General features: G+C 44.8%; 1 protein-coding gene across 1 annotated transcript in view; it reads right to left on the bottom strand.

Annotated features, from left to right (window-relative positions):
- Positions 1 to 2,518: 2,518 nt before the first annotated feature.
- Positions 2,519 to 22,271, bottom strand: part of SETD5 (SET domain containing 5) — a 40,999-nt gene continuing 21,246 nt past the window's right edge. The window contains exons 14-21 of the mRNA XM_054387587.1: positions 21,767 to 22,009; positions 18,081 to 18,210; positions 16,603 to 16,856; positions 12,391 to 12,837; positions 10,347 to 10,633; positions 7,243 to 7,376; positions 3,521 to 3,594; positions 2,519 to 3,330 (exon numbers count right to left, since the gene is read on the bottom strand). Coding sequence (XP_054243562.1) covers positions 2,731 to 3,330; positions 3,521 to 3,594; positions 7,243 to 7,376; positions 10,347 to 10,633; positions 12,391 to 12,837; positions 16,603 to 16,856; positions 18,081 to 18,210; positions 21,767 to 22,009 — 2,169 coding nt within the window. The 3' untranslated portion in view covers positions 2,519 to 2,730. The remainder of the gene's footprint in view (positions 3,331 to 3,520; positions 3,595 to 7,242; positions 7,377 to 10,346; positions 10,634 to 12,390; positions 12,838 to 16,602; positions 16,857 to 18,080; positions 18,211 to 21,766; positions 22,010 to 22,271) is intronic.

Below are 22,271 nucleotides of genomic sequence, written 5' to 3' on the forward strand. Positions count from 1 at the left end.
GAAAAACCAACCAAGAAAATCAGTGGAGAAAGGAATACAGTAGCTGTAAAATATCTGTATTTTAGTACAAAGTTTGATACAGTGTTTCACAAAACCTTATTGAAAAATATAAATCAAACCAGGAGCTCAGAGCCCTGTGGTGTCTGAGGGGTGGGGGATGGACCCCTCCACACACTGCTGGTGCAAGGAGGTCGAAGGACCCTGCGTGGGCATCAGCCATTACAGCTCATGGGGTGGGGGGTGGCTGGGGTGGCATCAGGGCTATGGTGGGATTTGAGAGTGGGGATCCCACCCTATGCCCTGGTGAACCTCTATCTGCACAGGCTGGCACACGAGGGCACCTCTGCCCAGGGCAAATCACGAGGGAGAGGGTCTATTCCAGGTGGGGGTCCCAGCTATCACTGTGAGCATTTCAGCTCCCCCTTCTCCCCTCTCCACAGGTCCTCAGATAGCAACCTCCCCAGGAGGTGCTTGCTGCCCAGAGCTGCTCTGGGGGCAGGTATGGAGGAGATGGAGAGTCTTCTGAGGCAGGGGGGTGTGCAGGATGAGTCACCACAGACACTCCCACAAGGTATCAGGGGGAACCTTCTCATTGTGAGTATGGTTGAACACCAGAGGTGATGGGTACCTCAGATATACCAACTTTGAGGGTCAGCATTTGGAGGCAGCACATGGTGGCCCCATGCCAGGTTAGGCCCATCTCAGGCTTCCTAAGGAAAAGACAAGCAGTGTGAGAGCTAAAAACCCTGGCATCTGCATGGAAGAAACCAGGTTTGGAAGCAGGTGCAGGACTGCAGGGGACATCCTCTGCCACATCTCCTCCCCAGATGAGCTTTGTAACAACAAAAGGAGCAGCAGCAGGCCACAGTTTCACAATTCTGTCCAGCTCAGGCTTCACCCAAACTGCTGGCAGAAGGGAGCTGTGCAGAGCTGCCCCTGCAGGGACAGGGAAGAGAGAACAACGTGCATTCCCCTTACCCCACAACCTGGGTCCCCACACCCGAGGTAGTAAGGAAATGGAAAGAGACTTTCAAAAATACTGTTTTTAAAGTTAAGTATTTTTATTATCAAAATTATTACATCTCTTGTGAAAGTTCAAATGTTACAGCATGGTGTAAAAACTCCACTAGAGTAAGAAGCTACAGCCCCCACCTTTCCAAGAGCTTTCCAGGGTCCCTCCCTCCTGTCCCCTTGCTGTGCCCAAAGGTGCTGGAGCTTGGGCAGGGCCCCCCCCCGGCCTCCTCCCGCTGCCCATCAGGGCAGAGCCTGCCTGCCCCGTGCTGCTCAGAGCACGGAAGGGGAGGCTGCACCCCCAGGGCTAAGCCGCGTGAAGTTTACACCTATTTTATACAGTATACAGACACCCAGCTGCGGGGTGACAAGTTCCATCCCAACACGCTCACAGCCAGACAGCGTGAGAAAGTTACTCTTTGTTTCAATATTTTAAAAGTCTCCCCTAGGTTGAACAAACACCTGATTTCAACTGTGAATTAGAGAAACCTGTAACAGTCCTAAAAAAAAAGGAAGAAGACTGTGCATCTGAAAGGACAGGGGAGACAGACTCACAGCATTATGTTATCCAAGAGAAAGGAGAAGTTCCACTGCAGCACCAGGGATGACACCTGTCGTATATTAGCTAACCTACTATGGTTATAACTGAATATAAAATTAGATAAATAAAAACACGCCCGATATTACAGTAAACAAGTGAGAAAGAAGCTGGCAATTGTATGGAATTGGACAGACAGCGCACTGTGTCTGGGCTGGCTCTGCTGCCACGCTTGGCAGGGGACAGTGGCTGGGACACACACCCCATGCAGTGCTGCCTGGACAGTCTCTGGAGCAGCACAGACCGGGGTTCCCTCCCAGCACCTAACCTCTCTGCAGCCTCCCTGCTCCTCAGCCAGGCCCCATGCGTGCCTCAGCATCACTTTACTTACCCAGCCCCGGCCAGCTCCCAGGGACCCCCCAGCAGGGCAGCGGCAGGCGGCAGCAGCCGCCCCAGCAATGCTCCCGCTCGCACCCACAAGGGACATGGCGATGGCACCCGCCAGAGCAGCACGTGACAGTGCATCCCAGATCCTTTGCAGTGACAGGCGCACACATGCTCCAACTCCCTCCCCATGCTAGTTCACATTTGTGGAGATTCCATCGTCCTGGGAAACGCTCCGACCGCGGCAGTCATGACCCAGGCCCAAAGGCAGCCGTGCGTGCTCGTCTGCTTGTGACTGGAATGATCGTAACGGATTAAAGCCCTCCCCAGAACGCACCGAGAACCTGACCTATAAAGAGAACTTTGGGATTGGAGTTCAACTTCCCCCAACATTTTCTTTAATCTGCTTTCGTATTCAAGATGAGGCCCGTGCTGCACGAGTGACTACGGCCATGGGCACGGACAAGAGACAGAGGCTGCACCACAGTCATTGCACTTGAACCATTTGCTTTTTTCTTTGTGTGTTTTGTTTGTGGTTTTTTTTTTTTTTTTTTTTGCAATGTACCCACACACCAGGGAACAGCTTTGCTAGTCTCTGCCTCAGAGGGATCTGAGTTCTCCTACAAGGCCAGAGGCCAATACTGCTCACAAATCTCACCCGTGCATTTCAGACCTCATCCTCTGACCCCTGGCACCCCAGCATCAGGTGCAAGCTCCCAACACTGGCCCAGGAGCCACTTCCAGAGGTGACTGGAAGGAGCTATGGGCAGTTTCGTCCTCCTGGAGTCCAGGCAGCCCTAGGAAAGTCCTGTTTGAGTCTTTACTCCAGAACCTTGAAGCTGCTGAAGTCTGTACTGATGGACACTGCTTCCCCCACGGTGTGGATAGTGTTGTGCATTGGAAATCACTGCCCCCCGGGAGCCCTGGTAGAGAACAGACTGCCCAGAGCTCGGCAGGCTGATAGTCCGCAAGTCTGACTGTAGTGACCTAGCACTTGGGGGAGCAGAGGTGGAGCCTGACGTGCCCGTGCACGGCTGGGAGCCCGACTCGGAGGAGAGAGAGTCCACAGCCGTCTGCTGTGCTGGGCTGGCAGCAGCAGGGCAGCTCTTCTTCAGGAGGCTGCCACTGCTGCTGCCAGAGTGCTGCTGGCTGCTGTAATACCCCGAATTCCCTGCAAACAGGGCAGAGGAGTCTGTGGAGATTGAGTGGGCTGAGCTGGAGTACGGGGTGGAGGAGAGGGATGTTTCTGAGGAACTGTGAGAGAGGCTGTGTCCTGTCCTCTGTGCTGCTGCTCGATAGCTGTATCCAGGAGACTGAGCAAGGTGTCCTCTGTAGGGGGAGGAGCTCTGCTGGAGAAGGGTCTGTGATTCTGCCTGGGGACTGTCAGACTGCAGGAGCTGAACAAGTCAGTGAGGAAAAAAAAAGAACAAGCATGTCAGACTGACTTCCCTATTTCCTACCTCCTCGACACCAAAGGTTCTTGGTGTAGCAGGGTGGGGAATAACTGGCAGCCAGACCCCGTTTCCCCTCTAATCCTGTTGAAAGCTTTATTTCAGAAGGGGTGGATAATATATGAAAAAAAATTACCTGGTAGCTGTATCGTGAAGGACTGTAAACTGCTGGTCCTTTGTGGGCTTCCGGAGTGTCTCCTTCTGCTGTGTCTGCAATGCACAGGCAAGATGTTACATCTCACCTCTGGACCGAGGCCACCACAGTTCCTTCTCAAATGACACCTGCACACTCCCCATCTGTCTACAGCCAAGACAAGAGCAGCTTCTCCAGACATCAGTGTTTCAGGAGCTGAAGAACCCTAGCAAAAGGCAACTGGAAAACCTTTATATGTACAAACCAGCCACATTTGTTAGGAACTGCTGCCTCCCTACCACCAATTCTTTCTGGTTTAGTGCAAAGCTCACCTGCCTTGAACCAGCCTATTTGAATGGTCACGCCTGGAGACAGCAACACACAGGCACAGCCTGGGCTCCCTTAGCTCCCTGGAAGGATGTCAGGGGCAGAAGACAGTTTTTAAGCACTTGGCAATTTTCCACTTGGCTCTGAATCCACACTGGCTACAGCTACGGCTGGGGAGACTAAACTGTCCCTTCTTAGACAGCTCTCAGCATGATCCTGCTGCAGGTTTTCCTCAAAGGTAAAACAGACACTGCTGAAGACTGAGGTCCTCTGCTGCCACTTTGGAGATTATGCATTACAAATCAGTTGAGCTGCTCCAAATGGAGTTACTCTTAGAGCTCAGAAATGCCTGTTTCTGAAACAAACCAAGATGATGAAAATGCTTTGAGGCTTGAAGGGTACCAGCAGCACGGCACACATGCATCTACTTTAGTTATGTGAGATCAAGAGGAATAAGCTGCTTCTTGACAGAGAAAGCCTTTCTAGCACTCTCATCTGAGGGAGAGCAAACTTATTTTCCTACCAAAGAAATGAACCTGAACCGAGGGAGGCAAAAAGCACTTACTCCAAGTGCCCCAGCCACTTTGCTGCGTGTATTTCTCAGTTGCTACTGCTGTAAGTGTGGGGCTCAGCTGGTGATCGTGCTTTCTAGAGGATGGAGTGGAACTGGTGGGACAAATCGGAGTTATGTTGCTGTCTAATGAGACAGAGCTGCTTATCTGCAGCATCTCAGGGATTCTCAGCAGCCGCGTTTGAAAGCCTTGGAGAAAGAGTGCTGGTATCAGTATCAAATTTGTATGACAGAGATCCCTCAGTCATGAAATGGGACATGCTGTCCAAGTCTGCTCTGTACTTCTGCCAGACAGGTCTGGCTTTGCACCAGATGCACTGGCAGGAGCACCAGTATCAGCAGTGCCCATAGCTTTGCTGTGGTTGTCTTCTCTGTGCTACATCACAACTGCTGGCTTAGCTAAACAGGAACCGTTATAGAGTTGTCTTGTCTGCTGTTGAGGTCCAGAAGCCTTCTTCCTCAGGGCACAGGATCTGCACAAAGACTGGGACGAGAAGCTTCCAGAGCATGTCCTGTGCTACCTTCCATCTTCTGAAATGGTATGGGATGCATCAAGTAGCTGTTTGCTGTAGGAGCCATTCCAAGTACTGTAGAAAGGCAAAACTCAGAAGTTCGGGGCATGTTCTGTTGAGCAGTCATGCACAGAAGAGACTAACTGTTCAATTCAGGAGACTCTTGTGATTAACAGAAGCTGAGTATGAGAATCAGAAGAAAACTAAAGATTTCTGGAAGAAATTGTTTCTTTAAAAGCCAGGCACACCAGCAAGGCTGCTCAATTTACTGTCAGTGCCTGTTCACAAAAACCCCTTGACAAGTTAAAGACTCTAAATTACAAAGGATAAATGAACTATAACCTTCCTGAATTTGCTTTACACAAACTTATGAAATAAAACCAACATTTCCCTCCCCCTTTTGTTAATCCCTGCACAAGAAAGTTGAAGAACTGCTTTTCTTGGCAGTACTGACCCATGTCCACCTCAAAAATAGATGAAGTGACAGTTTTAACTGAGAGCAGCTGCAATTCTTTTGGCACACACACAAGACTCTGTTTCATTCCTACACACCCCATCAGCAAACCATCCAAGCTTGGGGTTTTTAGTTGCCCTCATATTATCTTTTACAGCATCAAGTAAACGTGTATCTTCACAACTCCTGCAGGTGGTACCAGGCATGGCAGGGGCTCAGCCACTCACTAAATGTTTTACTAAGAAGCGGACCAGCAGGTGAGGGAGAAGGTGGCTTGCATATCAAAACAAGAATCTAAACAAGCTACTGAAGGAACTCCCAGGGTATGTGAAGAAAAAACAATTTTGCTGCACCAGAATGAGATATAAAAATATTTTTGTCAGCTACAGCATTAAGGTTCTGCAACTCGGGAGTGGGATGGGTTTTATGTACTAAGAAAGAATGGATCAATGTAGATAAAGTTGGAACTCAGCCTAACTGCTGGATGAGGCCAGAGAGCCAGAGCTGCACAGATTACAATGGGCAAAAGGCTTGTTCCAAGAACCTGGCTTTTGGCCACCCTTCTGAAAAATAACCAAGAAAGCCACTTCCACTGGTATGAGAAATACAATAAAAAGACTCCCAGTGGGATCCCACAAAACCATGGAACATTTCATAGGATAGAGGATTCCACCCCAAGCCTAGATGTAGAAAACACATTGATAAGAGATGCACTCAGGGGTACAAAAATATGAAAACCATGGCTGAGAAGCTAGTTTTCAGAAAGTGGTCTCAAATACACCTTACTGCAAATGGATTTGGTATGAAAGGAATACATACTCGGCCTCAAATGCTCAGAAATGAGATACTCCAAAGGCAAAAGTTGCTAAATTACCCAAAAAGCACTTTGTGCCAGCCTGGGTTAGAGGCACTACTAAAACCACAAAACTACATTCTGGCTTCCAGAAATTCAGATCCCTACTACAGATTATCACCAAGCTTTAATCATATCAGCTAGGTCTCTAACAACCCTCAGCTAGGAAGAAGTAGGGTCTGATGGCAACACACGGACTAAGTTATTAAAATATGATGATCCACTGCTGTAAGTCTCAACTGCCATCAGAACTCTGAGGGGCAGAGTTGTCTGTTAGGGCAAACCAACCATGTTCAACAGAGACTGCAATGTAAGTAAAAGGGAGGCAACTCCATCTTGCAGCTGGGAAATTAGGCAGCGATGAAGTGATCTGTCCATCTGTTGAAAAGTCACATCTCACCCTCAGACCACTGACACAGAGAAGAGAGGTAGAACTTCAGCTCAAGTTACAAGTACTGACCCTGCATACTCCTTGGTGAGGAATATCAACCCAGACCTGAACTGACCTCAGGAAGGAGGTGCACTTCACATAACTGACAAATGCAATCACACAGGGAATCACGTAACTTCAAAAAGAGCTGAAAGGAAGGCTTGGAAGCTAAATTAGTTCTTAGCCCTGCCTAAAGCCTACACCTGTATTTTAGTGTATTTTAGTGTGCTAATACATTTATCTGAATGTTTGGCCAACTAGAATTATTAAATGATAGCACTTTCATCCCTGGTACATAGGGGCAATTGAGGCAATGCTGCTTAACCCATCTGCCCAAAGACAAAGAAGCTGTCCCTTGCCAGAGCCAAGATGCAGGTAGTCTTGAATCCAAACCCTGGAGAAACCTGGAGGCCTTCCAGAAGAGGGATATAGACTCAGGCAAGATCTGAGTAACAATAAAGTATGGTTTGCAGAGGGCTCTTTTAAGACATTGATAATGTTAACGGTACAACCTCACAGACAAGTTTGCAAGGTTATCTGAGCCCATCATTTCCCACCAAAAAGTGTCACCTTCCTACCTGCATCTCTCTCGACAGCACTGTCACAGGTAGGTGAGGATTCACTTCTCTGCGATACCTTCGCACTGCTTCGCAGCACCTTCTCCAGTATGCCTCTGCCCTCTCGAAGCCTCTCCACCGACGTTGGGACCATCCTGCAACACAAACCCAGGGGCAGATGAGGACTGCTGTTACACAGCTGAGAGCAACACGACCAACATGCAGGGGGCTGTAGAGTCCTTGGTATGATCACAAGACAGGTTTGTCTCTAAAGCCTCTGCTTACATTTACTGGTATAATGTCAGTGCAGATGCAAACCCCAACCACAGAAGGCAGGGTTCACAGACCACCAGCTCTCTAGACAGATGAGGAATAAACCTTTGAACTGCTTTTGCAATGTAAAGAAACCTCTTGTGGGATTTCAGGCTGCCAGTCACTGGTTACCATGATAGCACTGCCCTCAGAAAAATGAATCTTACTCTTATCAAAAATACGGTATAAATATCCAGTTCAGTAGATCACAGGACACCTTCTCCCAGAAAAACTGTTTTGAGATTCAACAGCATTTTGAAAATCCTGGTTTTGTTTTAAGATTAGATGCAGTTGTTTTACATAATTACTTTCATTCAAGCTAAAAAGAAGCAAACTCAGTAATACCTTTATGGTAATACAGTGCCAAGACAGTACAGTCAGATAATGCAATGCTCCTGAAGCAGAGCTAGCTTGGCCATTTTGTCCATTAATGCTACTTTGACCTGTTTTTTATAATGTGAAAACTTTCTGCTCAAGGCTGGTGCTAGATCTTGTTCCATCATATACTACGAGTATCTGGTCTGAGGGTGGAAAAGGGGGAAAGTGGCTTTCCTAAAGCCAGTCTGTAGAATAAAAACAGACCCACAGACAAACCTCAGAACCTTTGGGACAATATTCAATCTACCATGCACAGGACCATCCAAATTTCTTTAAAAACACTTGTAACCTGTAAGATAGTAGCACCTGGAACAGGAATTCACAATACCTTTACCCTAGACACTGAACAAAATGCACCTTAAAAATGCTTGAATTTAAATATTGAGTATAACATTAAATGCACTGCAAACCACGTAAAGAATGCAGCTTAACACCATATTTACAATCTTTTACATTTGTTTTCTCTTTAAAGATATACTGAAAACTGTGCTTTACATTGGCCTTAAACAAAAAAAAAAAATTGAAAAGTTCACCCCTCACTGAAGCAGAAGGGAGAAGGTGCCAGAGATCACACCTCATGGAGGTGAATGGGGTGAGGGGGTGAATTCACACCTTCGCTGCTGCTATTGTTTTGCTGGAGACAGTTTTCTGCAAGGCTGGGTTTACTGGGCAGCAGCACATCTGTTTACATTGTGATGGCTGTATCTTGGCAACTGAAAGAGACAGAAACTTATTTTTTTTTCAATGAAAGCTACTGGCAGTTATTGTAGAATTCAGCAAAAATCTGGACAGCTCTAAAAATTAAAGGCACGCAATTTTAGTTCCCACTATTTCCTTCTGTTCCTAACCTTGTATTATTGTGAATGTCTGGAAATGTACCTGAAATGTTAAGTGCTCAGAGTTAAAGATGAAACTGGGTCACAACTTTAGCTCAGTAACATGCATTTTCTAACACAGCTTTTAAAAGTAGAAGGTGACTCCGTTTGGTAGCCTTGCCCATTAAAACACAGAAGAGCAAGACTTTAAAAGGCAGCACATCTGCTTAATCCCATTTCAAAACCTATCAGCATGGTTTCAGCTTTATATCCAGTGTCCCATAACAATATGGTTTTTATTCCCACACAATACTTACTCAGGAAACCATGTGAGAAACGGAAGCCAGAGCACCTGCTGAGGAGCAGCAGATGAAGCTCACAGAATATAAAACACAGTACTAGAGCAAGGTTGCCACACTGGCACCTCACCCCAAGCCAGCTTTTTTGTTCAGCTAGGTTTTTCTTTCATCCTTTTACAAGCAGAAGGAAGTGTCACAAGACGAGAAGGGCAGAGGATATTAACGCTTGCACAGAATAATATTTTGATTATAAAATAATCACCAGCTGACTGCCTCAGCTGTGGCCAGCCCCAGCATCTGGCAGAAGGTCATCTGGTAGGCAAGAGTACTGTCAGAGAGGTACAAGACAAGTTTTTTCTACTAATCTCTGCTTGAAGAGTGATGGAAAAGGGAACAGAACTTACTACTCCTGCACATTCACCCAAAACAATGTTTCTCAAGCAATTTCAACATAGATTTCACACTTCTCACTGCCTTCAGCACTGCTGAGGATCTCTTCTGTCGCCATTCCCCTGCCATTACATCAGCAGTGACACAGCTGCCTGGGGAGAATCCACACTAAGAGGCATACCCTTTTTGCCTGTGGTGTGCATGAACAGAATCTGAAAACCAAGCAGCAGAGCCAGTGCACTACACAGCTCCAACTAGCAGAACATCCTAACACCACTGCACTGGTACTAGAAACAGCATTTCAGCGCTGCAGCACTTAACTTTTTGGAGCAGACGTTATTACCAAGTTTAGCAGTTTTTGAAATCCAGCTTTACCCCTCATCAAACCTTCTCATAATAACACAATAAAGGTGTGTTTTTTCCATGCCTTTGGCAAGCCACTGACTGCAGCTTCGTAACTGCTCTTCAAGCCACACGTGCAAGGCATTAGCAAAGCTGTTTTACTGTCCCAGCTTCCCAAATGCAGAGGGCTCTGTTAGCTTTTCTTCTGAACAGGAGTTGACTTAGTACCACTCATGTCCAAAAAGAGTGGAGATTCAGTAAGAAAAGACCTGGATTCAATTATCATCAGCAGAGTAAGACCTTCAAATCTGAGACCTTAAAAGAAAAGTGATTGAAGAGAGAGAAAAACTGTTTAACTTCCTATCTTTCAAGACAGATTTTTGATACCCAAACCAAGAACTAAATGGCAAGCTGAAAAGTTTGCTGGTATCCTTCATGGTTGTTTAACAATGAAACAAGAGAACAATGCCAAGAGACCTGAATGAATCCATCCAGTTGCATTTATTGTTATGGAAATATTCCCTAGAGAGTTTGGTTTGGTTCTTCTCTGTGGAGCAATCTCAGGCTTGCTTGGAAGGACAACACTCACCACCTACTGCTGATGTTCTCCTGGGATTTGCTGAGTGATGTTGAGGAATTAGCACCCCTTGAGTCTGGCGGGCTGATGTCCTCTACATGAGGCAGGGAGGGATGAGAAGGGGAGAAGCCACTTTGTGGGGAGGAGGGGGTTCGTCCTACGGAGCCCGACAGGCTGTTGCCGTCTGTGTCAGTCACTGAACTGGTGCTGCCCTGTCGGGTGGGAGTCCCTGCACATCGCACCGAGTCGCTGCCCTCCTTGGCTTCTTGCTTCCGCTTGCGGTATTCTAGTAGAGATACCTGGAGAGAAAGATACAGCCATGAGCCAGGACTGCTGTGGACTAGGACAGAGAGAGGAACACACCCACACACCATTTGAAAGATCTCTTTCTCTGGGTTTGCAGGTAAAACTTCAGAAGGTATACCGGAATGATAACATCTTCCTGAATCTGTAGGTGCTCTAGAAAAAGACCTAAGTGGTACAAATTTGGACCATTCATCCCACTTCCACGCTCACCCACATTTCACTTTTTATGATCAAAACATTAGCAGAAATATCCTCTAACAATTTGGAATTTCACATTACTTCGGGAGATGCTTGCGTAGTCAAGCATCGAGCCTCTACACCTTGCTCCTTCTCAACATCATTCACTCACTCCCTCTGGGTTTGTGACATTATGTATAATGTCTATCAGCACCTGCACGCAGTAACCAAAACACAGTAGCAGCCTTCTTCACAGAACTGTTATCTTCCAACAGTTCTGTTCATATGTACTAATTCAGCCCTATTAACGCTAAAATCTTGGGAAAGCCTTGCATAGAGTTTTAATCTGCTTAGAGCAGGTTCCTGCTGTGGTAGTAGTACAAACTTCCAGTACTCCCACCTAAACAAACTACTTCTAGCAATGGTAGGGTATATTTTGTGCAAAGCAGTCTGAGATTTGTCAGACTCACACCAAAAAGTCCCAGATAATGCAGTCTCATAACACAGGGACAGCAGAAGCAAAACCACACAAATACTACCAGCTGAGCACTTACCTTTCAGTGTGCCTTCCCCTTAGAGTTATTACAAAGTACTGAGCCATAAAGGATTCACAGAAGGCATCTCTGCTGAAGAATTTGTCAGCTTTGACTCAGTGCCTGTACAGAAAGCTTTACAATGCTAAAATACTGAATGGAGTATTTCCCAAAGTAACTCAACCTATGAAGGTAACTTTAGAAGAAAACCAAAGGAAAGATAGCAAAACCATCCAAATGGAATAGAAATAAGAAATTCCATCCAGCTAGAGACTATGCAGATGATCTGAGTTACCATACACGTAACAAAAATACAAAATAAAATCCAAGCACCTGAAAAGTCATCAATACACATTTACAGCAGTGTGTGTTTATCTGTCCCATGAGTGCCCAGTTTTATTGTAGCAAAGCCTGATGTCACCTTACTCAAGTTTTAGTCTCACAAAGGTCCCCGGCCTGTTATTAGAAACCAATACACATTTGCTTGCTTTAAACAATATTCCTGTGGTTTTAGTTTCCAAGAGCTACAATCTAAGTAAGAACCTGCATCGACCTTTCTTCAACGTTACGATGTTTCTGTATTAATAGAAACATTCTAATATATTCTGATCAAGAGCCCACGTTTCCTTTTGAAACATTAGACCCTCTCTCCTAGTATTTATAATCCTAATAAATAACACCTCCACCAACTAGTACAGCTGCACTGTGTAACTGCTCTGAGTCTTGTCTCGATTTAACAACTGTTTATTAAAGCTGCCAGCCTCATGCTCTCTCCTCTCTTTGCTCCCAGAAGAGGCATTTTCATTGTGGTTCTTTTTCTTCCACCTCTCACATCAAAATCTTGCCAAAAGGGTAGCTCACTCTCTCTTAACAACTTTCAGTCTGCTTTCATCTAGGCACTGAATGCCTGGATTACTTGCCCAGGATGTATTTTAGCTGTATTCTGCTCTCTTTATTCTCCCTGTAAGTCTTTCCCATGGTGCTTTCAGCTCCCACTCGTGTTCCTGCAATCCAAGAGTTTCTTTCATAGCAATACTTGCCTTCTTCCTTTGTGGTGGATTCTGGGGAGCAGATCTGACACCTTCACAAGCCCTTTCACTGCAGGGAGACATGGATCCATGCACTGTCTCTTTAAGCAGCCCTGACTCATGTCTGCTGAAATAACCTTCAGCAGGAGAGCTACAACATCCTGCTTCCAAATTTGTTGGCTTCCTCTCTCCCAAAGGAGCAGATCCCCGCAACAACCCATCCGCACGTGGCATAGCGTTCAGTGGGGAGAAGGCATACATTAAATTAAACTCTGTCCGAAAAGCCTGATCAGAGCTTCGTAGCAGCATCTGTGCTTCCCCACTTTTCCCTGGGAAGTTCATCTCTGAAGTAGAGTTTATGGAGGGTTGTGAAGCCAAATCAGAGGATCCAAAGCTGAGCAGCGACGGCCGTTCTGAGCAGGTGTTGGCACTGGAATCCAGGTCAGATCGGAGGCAGAGCTAGAAAATCCGAGAAGGATACAGGAGGAGGGTGGGGATTCAGGAAGAGGATGAGGCAAGGGTGGGGAGAGAAACTTAAGTCAGAAATCACTCTTGACAATGTTGGCTTATTTCTTGCCAGTTCCTTTCCAATTATCCCTTTAGTCTTTTCCTGCACTGTTTTGCTCATTCTACAGGTGAATGACTGAGCTGTGCTGCATGAGATGCCTTTTCTCCTTCAGCAGTCATGCTGCAGCAAGAGGGTAAGGCTCAGCAATATCCCCACGCAGTCTGGGAAGAAAACCCAGCATTTTCAATTGCCTCATATGTCCCAAAGTTGATCTTAACACATCATACTAGCTAGGTTCATTATGGGGACAGAACAGAAAAGATCTGCTGTCTGTTTGCTCATTTATTAGCTAAATTCTCAACTGTCTCAAGTCAGCCACTTCTAACTTGCTAACAATAAAATGCCCAGGATCTCCAAGCCATTTGTTTTCACTTATTGTGAGCTTCCAAAATCTCTAACAATAGTACATTCACTTAATTTATACTGCATTTCTACATTTTACGTTCTCTAACAAAACCATAATGGCATTATCTTTGCACTGTCAGTTTCTGGAGCACCAGACACTGACACAAGAGTACATCCATTTATCTATTTGAAGTGCCAAAAACCCTCCAGGGCAACAGCACCATGTTAATATGTCAGGATCTCAAACAATGAGCATAACTGACAAGATTTCATCCTCTTTGCAAGACTATAGTGCTTAGGGAAAAAGACAGCAGCACCAGGCACCATCTCTGCCCTACCACTGCCACTGAGAATGTGTCTTCTGCTGTATCTCAGCTCCAAGTTATCTGCCACATTGGACAGAAGTGTGTATTTTCTGATATGAAACAGCCTCTGAGCAAGGTACAACACATCGGTAGGTAACAAAAATACTACTTTCTGGCATCTCAATATTGCAAGTCTGCAAGTGAAGAGGTGATAAATTGAGGTTGAAAAGAGCAGATCACGTACACCACTGTGTACTCCTAAGTCCAAACTAGTAGTGAATGCTTTTCCTTTTCTTCCCCAGTAATCATTTTGCTGCTATTGAATAAAAATCAGACCACCATCTATCTGCTGGGCCAGGGCTGGAGGTAATGATGGTATTTCCAGGGTACCTCTTGCCTGAATTCACCTCAGTAGCTGAGACACCAAGTCTTCACATAGCCTATTTCCCACCAGTGTCAACAAGTGAATAATCAACTCCAGTCTTCAGTTTGTTTCCTTTCTTGTGATAACCCTGAAAACTATCCTCAGCCTTATTGTGACTCAGACTTCATCCTAACTCGCACTCCTCTCTGTACTTCTCATCCCTCCCCTCCCACCACGGCCTCAAACACAAACACACACACACACACACAGACAGACAATCTGAAATGCCATTGAGATGGTGTGATAACTACCTCAGGTGACATGGACTCAGGCCTATGCGCAGGGGAACTCTCAGGGGAGGATACGTTCTAGAGGAGGGAAAAGCATCTTGTTATTCATCTACTTAAAAAGTCCAGAAGCAAAATAAAATCAATTAAAACACAAGCACAGAGGTTAGCAATGGCTATACTAAACAAAGACTATCCCAGGAATTGAGCCCAGCCTGGGTGGAAAACTCCATCAGTCAAGTGGTTTCTGAAGCTTCCTGGAAGCACAGAGACAGGACTGGGTTATTGTGTTCCATGCTCTAACTCAGCATCCGAAACACAGCACATGAATGGTAAGAAAAGAAGCATCTTATTCTTTATATTTCTGATGCTCTCAGATAAGAATTTGCACCACGAAACATAGAGAAAGCCATTTATGGCATTTAGACTGAGAACATGGGAGAGGAGGAAAGCCTTGTTTTGTCCAAAAGGTAAATGAAGACACCAACCCCCCCCGCCCCCAAACACTACAGTGAACTTTCACAGACATTATACTATCCTATAAAACAAAAATGTCTCCTTCAGTCTACTGTGGGCCACCTTCCCAGCTAAAGTCAACAGGTGTGAATGGACAGTTTTATGTAATGCTGAAACACATCACCCGAGCAGCTATCAGTGGAAGGCAGCACATGCATGTGATAGGATAGTTAAGGCCTCCTTCCCAAGCACTTTCCTTTTCATGCTACTGAGTAGGCCTAAAATAGAACTGGAAAGGAAAGAAGGTTCCCAGAGGTATGCTGCTATCAGAGAAATATGGCAGGAGTCACTGTTCTCTGCAAAACAGGAAGACTGAGAAAACTGAATCTCCAAAACTTCTTAGCTAAAAAAGCTTCTGACAAGCCCCACAGAAAAAACAGATTTGTGTCATTGCACTGCTGGTCACTTCTGTGAATATCAGAGGAGCTAAGCCCCCTCCAATTTGGTTTTGATCTAAATTGAGTGAGAAAAAACTCAGTCCATAAAAACTCAACTAACCAGAGCTTCAAAACCTTTTGATACAAGGTCTTCAGAGAGCAGCTAGGAAATAAATTGATAACATTTCTTGAAAAGCACAGCTTTCAAAAATGCATTCCACAGCAAGCCGAGGTGCCAAGCAGCATCTTCTGTTTGCCTGAGGAAGCTGGTGAACTGATGGAACAATCTTTCTGTCGTTCTCTTCCCACAGTGCCACAGGAATGACATAAAAAGCTTTGTATGTGTGGAGATCTATCCATTCAAGTTAGAATTGGCACTAACTAAATGAAACAGATATGCCATTAAAATAGTGATATTATGAATGGGCTGCATTGAGGGAAATGCAAAAGTTGGATCAAAGAAGTCTGTAGTTTGCTGAGCTATTTAGACTCCTTTCACAAGGAGGAAAAAATATTGAAGGAGCATGTAAGGTATAGATCTCCAGTGAGACCCAGGCTTCCCATGTCTTACAGCTGGCAAGAGAAGATGACTAACACCAAGGTGAGACAGAAGATCAGTGACTAGACTGTGGAAGTCCATGGCAACACTGCCCTAATCTGCCATCTCAACCACAGCAAACATAAGGATCCTTTACAATCAAGCTCTGTGCCCAAGTCTTTCATCTCTCTCCTAGGTGCTCCATAACATTCCCTGCTAACCTCTACGGATCTGCCTCTCAGATAGCTAACCAGAAAAGGCTCTCAAAGAAAATAATCAAAAGCACACTATCCTAAAAATATCTCAAAGGACTGTTTGCCCTTTTGCAAAACAGATGAAGGATTCCTGCATACCAGTCCCTACTATGGAGCAGTCTGTCCTGCAACAACTTTTAAAAATGGTTTGAACTGGTAGAGTGTGAGCAGCTGGCTGAGGAGTTCCATCTTTTAAAACGAAAAGAGGCAATACCAGAAAATAAAACTAAACCTGCAAACAGCATGATTCCTATTCACAGGCACAAGAGCAGCCACACAGAGTGGAACACTGTTGCACTCTTTGGAAGAGGCAGACACTGGAAGTCACATTGACACAGAGATCTGAAGTGGAAAAGATGACTAAAAAGCACTAAGAATCATGCAAAATTCAGGAGCTCTTGTGCAGAAAGGGAGAAAAGAACCAGATTAATGTTACTGATAGCTATGAATTGAGGGGAGACTGGTCTGCAGTGAGATTTGATATTTAACAGAGCAGGAGATTTGGCCAGGAGTAGAAGAGAAAGATTGCAGTGCTCTTGAGTCTGACACGGTGACGATGCTCAGGAACACAGCCACAAATTCAAAAAAGGAAGGTGTCCCTAGTGCCACATCTCCTGCAAATATTCTAGCTCCTCTGTTTGTAGCACTCCCAGTCCCCACCTAGGTTTACCTCAAACTGTAGTGGAGTATTGCAGCGACTAGCAGCCAGAGAAGGAATGGGTGAGAACATCACGCCATAACCGTTGCGACTCTCCTCCTCTCCTGGCAGCGATGAGCATGGGGTAGCCAGCTGTGGGCTTGCTGAGCCAGGAACTGAAGGGGTGGGAGGTGGAGGAGTGACAGGAGACAGTGGCCTCAGCAACTTCTTAATGTTCTGCTCCATCAAGTAGCGAGACTTCCATTTCTTCAAGGGACTCAGCAAGTCTGAAAAGCAAACAGAGCTGAGAACAGGGCTGAACCATTAACTTTATCCATTAACCATGTGCAGACTACATGCTGCCTCCTTCCCCCTACTCCCAACCCAAACAAAGCCCGTAAGCCTCCAGTGTGACTACAAAAGATTCCTAGAAGTTAAACACCTCTGAAGTATTTCCGTATCAGTCCTGAGACACATATAGATACTCAGAACAATATATCATCAGAAACATACAGAGAATAAGGAGAGAAAATATTTCTACTAGAACTAAATCCAAGAGGGAACATGGAGAAAGGAAGACAGGAACAGAAGAGAGGGGACTGGAGGCAAGGGGTCAGAAGACATGTCACTGTCACAAACCAGCCACAGGCAGCTTACTTCTTATCTGAATCTAATAGTTCCCTGCAGGTTACACCAATACAGCCCAAACATATTTCACTCCCACAAAGAACTAATGCCTTTTCCTCAGGTCTACCCCTAATCAAAACAATAGCCCCCTTTGATGCTCACATTTGGAGGGTTTTTTTGGGTTGTTGCTGTTTGCCTGTTGTTTGTTTTTAAATTAAAAAAACCAAAGGGTTCAGTAAATTCTGTTTGCTTCTTCAGGTCCTGGCTCAGGGAGGTGCATTTATTGGTTCCAGTTTTCTGTTCATTTTCTATTCATCTAACCTTTCAATAATCATTTCCATATTATCTGTCTGTTGTCTAGCTTCCTGTTTGCAGTCCTTGGAAAACTAATCCCTGACTGCAGAGATCTTCACCCTCTTTCTCTGTAGAAAGATTCAGACACAATATTTAACCATTCTGCTGCTTTACTCACAGAATTTAGTTTCTCCATCTTTGAGACTTAATCATATGCTTATTACATACGTGTGTGTGAGACTTTGCTATATCTTCCTATAGTCAGCAGGTACTTAGTTGTCCATCTAACAGCATCCTGCTGAAAAGAGATGATATTGTGCCTTTTTTTAACTCTCCTCTATTGGACAAACGATCATACAACACTGAGGTTGATGAAGCAAGTGATTATCTTTTCACAGGAAAATACTGAGAAACTTTGCACATGCTCAAGCTGGAATGGGTCTGCAGACATCTGAATGAATGGCAAAGTGACATTCTCACCTGCCACCAAGCAGCAGCACGCATTAAGATGCCATCCTGACTTTGCTCTTCAGCAGCTTCCCCAGTTTCAGTCAAGTGCCCACGCTGGCCTGATGGTGCTGAGTACTTACCTGTGTCATCTTTGCAGATGCTGGAAGAACTGCTGCTCTCGTTACTTTGGTATAGACATTGGGTTCTGTTCTCTTGCGGAGCTGGTGAGGTCTGCGTCATCCCCTCTTCCAGGGCTTGTTTGATCCAGCGCTGAAACAGAACAAGACTACATGAACGTGCAACCCCTCTAAGTACTTTCTATGTAATCTTGCAGGATGCACCCAGACTCCTACACTTCTGTGCAGCAGGGCAGACTGCTCAGAACACTGATATTACCTCCTTCGCGTGTGCTCAGGCAGGAACCCGTTAGAACACAGCTGTTAGCACTGAGTCTACCACCTACTGTGATGGGGCTGACTATGCGCTCTTGATGAGATGTATTCTGGGGATCAGCAATCTTCAGCAGTAACACAAAGATAAGAGCAAATTATAAATAGATAAAAACTCTGCCAGCTAAAAACTATTAAAAGCAATGTTAATTAAAAGGGAGATAAATGTAGTGAATTATCTTAACCTCCCGATTTTGGTAAAAAAGCTGTTTCCTGCCAGGAAGCACAATCACACTGTCCCCCTGCTCCACTAAGGTGTATTAGAGCTTAACACAGATACTGCTCTAACTGCTCCAGCAGAGAAATGGCTGAGTTTAATCACACAACGATTCCTGCAGGACTGTGCTTGCTGCCAGAGACAAGGAGAAAAAAAAAAATCTGATAAAATGCAAGCAGTGCTTTTTCAGGGGGCTAAATCAAGAAGAGAATAATAAAGGCAAATGTTTTCTTTAGCTCCTAATAGAAGAGAGAAAATTCGCAGTGGTCTTCTGAGCACGTACAATAAAGAATGTTTCCCATCTCACACGAATGTGAAATGAAGTCTCAGCAAACCAGCTGCTGCAGTGGGTGTGCTAGCCCTGAATCTTGATACACCTTCCTGATGGCAGGCAGGAAACCTCTGCTTACTCTTACTATGAAAAATAACTGCTCCAATGTAAGAAAGAACATCCAGGTGAGTCAGCAAAGTAACAGCAAACTGAAAAAAACATGAGTAATTTGCATTTCTGTAGTTCACCCAAGGGGACTCACTGCACCAGACTTTTCTTCTTCCAGAGAGGTTTAAAATCATGTTTACCTTTCAGTAATCCACAGTTCATCTGCATGCCAGCAAGATGTATCCTGTTAGAGATACATGTATATGTCTTATGATTCCTCAAAGATACCACCAAACTGCATTAGAAATTTAGTGGCCTCTATACTCAAAGTCAAACGTGAGGATGAAGAGCAGGTGACAGGATCTATTTTTAAGGCTCTCATTACTGTACTGCAGATGCTTCTTCTCTGTTCAAATATAACTCAGTGGATTCCACTGCGGCCACCAGGAAAAGTGAGAAGTGCCAGTCTGGAGCACTGCTACTTCAAATGCAGCATTTGATCTGACAGCCAAGTCACTGCACAACGCATGATTAACAGGAGCAGGTTACAGAGTTTAGTTTCCTCATGAAGTTCAGACATTGGCATGCTTTGGATGCAAACTGAGATCACCAGCTGAGGTTTTCTGGCATAGTTCTCAGTAGTTTAAGGAAGAGGCCTGCTGACAATCCAAGAAAATAGGTGACTATTTCAACAGCCTTTATAAATCATCATTCCTGACTGAGTAGTCAGAAGGAGACATATAGAAACATCAGGTCTTGAGAGAGCAATGTCATCAAGTTCTGGACCATTTCTAGACCTCAGCTGGCTGAAAAGGAGTTCTTCCCTAGGACAGTTTTTGAAGCATTCCTTAATATGCAAGGCAGACGTTTTCTGCATCTCCAGACTCTGCTAAAACCACTGAATGCTACCAAGCATTTCCCATGAAAAAGCTGTGGAACTCCTACAAAGTGGATGAAACTCCTTACTAGAACAGTTAACGATTATTTCCTTTAAAAAAGAGAGAAATCTAGTAAGTCATTTTCTGTAACATCTGTTCTGGACACAGAAGCTTTCAGTATTTTATTAATTATTTAGGTGATGGAACAGGCAATGCACTTACGTTTTCAGATGATGTCAACCTGGGACAAACAAGAACATGCTAGAAAACAGCACTCAATATTTTCCTACTAAACTAGGAAGTATACAAGGAAAACCAGGACACAGCTGAGCACAGACCAGAACAACATACCATATAAAGGCAGAAACAATCACTTCTAAAATTACAGGTTAGAAAACTCATGGATTACTATAACAAATATAGTAACTCACAAACTGAATATAAGCCTAAATCAACCTGTCAAAGAACACTCAGTTATCAGACTGGAATACACAAAATGGGTATAGACTACAAGAGACAGAGCAATGTTCTGCTTAGAAAATGTCTTAGCTGCAACACAACGTACAGGTTTGGATACTCATCTTCAGGGAAGATGTGGACTAAATAGAAGTCACCCATAGCAGGATTAGTCCATCCCCTTCCCAGCAGTGAGTTACCATATGCCTAGAAAACAGCCAAGTTGTAACTTGGTACTGGAGACTTACTCCACAACCAGCGATTACCGAATTTTGAGTTTGCAGGATAGTTGTACAGCAAATGCACTAAGCAGAGAACTCAGTAACTCTGCTAGTTTCGCTCTGGATGCTTTTCTCTTCCCTGAGCCTCAAAGATGATGTCAAGGTTCAAAGAAGTAGCTTGAACTTCGTATGTCTCAGCTTAAAGATGCGTGGAGAGACAGTCCAGGCATAGAAACAAACACAATTTTGCCCAGGAGTATATATGAACCATCAAGAGCTTTACCTATGAAGGAAATGCCCAAGAAAGACCTTAGCTTCTTTATGTAGGTGCCTGTTAGGGCAGAACAACAAATTGGTTGAATGTGGAAACACTACACTCCAAAGCACCTCTCTGAAAAAAAATGCCCTCAAAGCAAGGCAAAGAAACAAGGACACGGTGCCTGACTTTGAAAGCTACCAAGACTGGAAGATCAAAACAGATTTGGATAAAACTTTTCTCAGGTAATAACATAGAAACTTTAAGAGCCTCTGAGCAAAGCTCACAGATCATAGGCAAGATGGATTCTGACAGAAATCTGACTAAGAAAACTAACCCAAATTACTGTTTCCCTCTGGATGGGTCAAGTGATAGCATTTACTGGCCACATACCATCTCTGGAGAAACAAAGCCCTCAGCTGGACTCAGTTCAGGCTTCCTGCACAGTCACAAGTATCCGTCGTACATAGTCTATGATCCCAAACAGCCAGCTGTGGGCTTGCAGTTGTGAACAGGAAAACTCCAAGCTTTGCTAAACAAAGGCTCTCCAAAGACAATCGATCCTGAGGGAGGCACTGTATTCTTGAGTTCTTTTGCAACATTGTCCTATCCCCACAATGCCAACTGTCCTCTGACATGAAAGTAGTAACATAAAACATCTTAAGGGTAACAATCAACACTCCTTGAATCACATATGCTGGATAATAAACGGCCACTGCAGATTTGAAGGTACATGTTTCTAAGAAGAGAGGCACAGAACAGTTGTTCTACTGTGGTAGTGGCAAGGGTGAAGACTGGCTAGGAGAAAGTCAGCTGCCATAGCGCAGAGACTGCACCGACACACCAGGCAAGGCCAGCTCAGCAGCACTACATGGAAATAGGCTCAAAGAGGACACCACAACTTTACAAGGGTGCCAGTAAAAGCTTGGTGAGCACGTAACTCCTGAAAGTAAGGCACTGGCAAACATACCTTTTTACAGGAGCTGTAAATTCCATCCAACAAAAAAGGCCTTCGACGTCTCTCAGGGTTGAAGGGTGAACCAAAGCGAATGTAGTGTTTAGGTGTGGTACAAATTAGTGGGGAGTGGATGAGGCCCGGCAGCATATTTAGGGTCGTTGCCAGAACTGTTGGGTCTGTAGTAATGCGCAGAGGGCACTCAATAGGGCACTCCTGCTTCTCTGCCTTGTCATTCAGCCATTCTGTAACAAGATACTGAAGGAGAGAACATGCATGTCAATGCAGCTAGCACAGGCCTGCATGCATGCTAAAACCTCCCTCCTCCTCTCAACAGGAAGGAACCTTGTGTCAACCCCAGTTGTCATGTGTTGCAGACACAAAACACAGGTAATCCAATTTAACAGAAATAGCCCAATTTTATGTTTCACTCATCTCATTAGAAGGTTCTCTTGCAACTTGATCATCTTGTTCAAAACTAGTTTCTAGATGCAAGCCAAAATGTGATAATAGCTAATTT

Source organism: Indicator indicator, chromosome 15, assembly GCF_027791375.1.
Source record: "Indicator indicator isolate 239-I01 chromosome 15, UM_Iind_1.1, whole genome shotgun sequence".
Lineage (NCBI taxonomy): Eukaryota > Metazoa > Chordata > Aves > Piciformes > Indicatoridae > Indicator > Indicator indicator.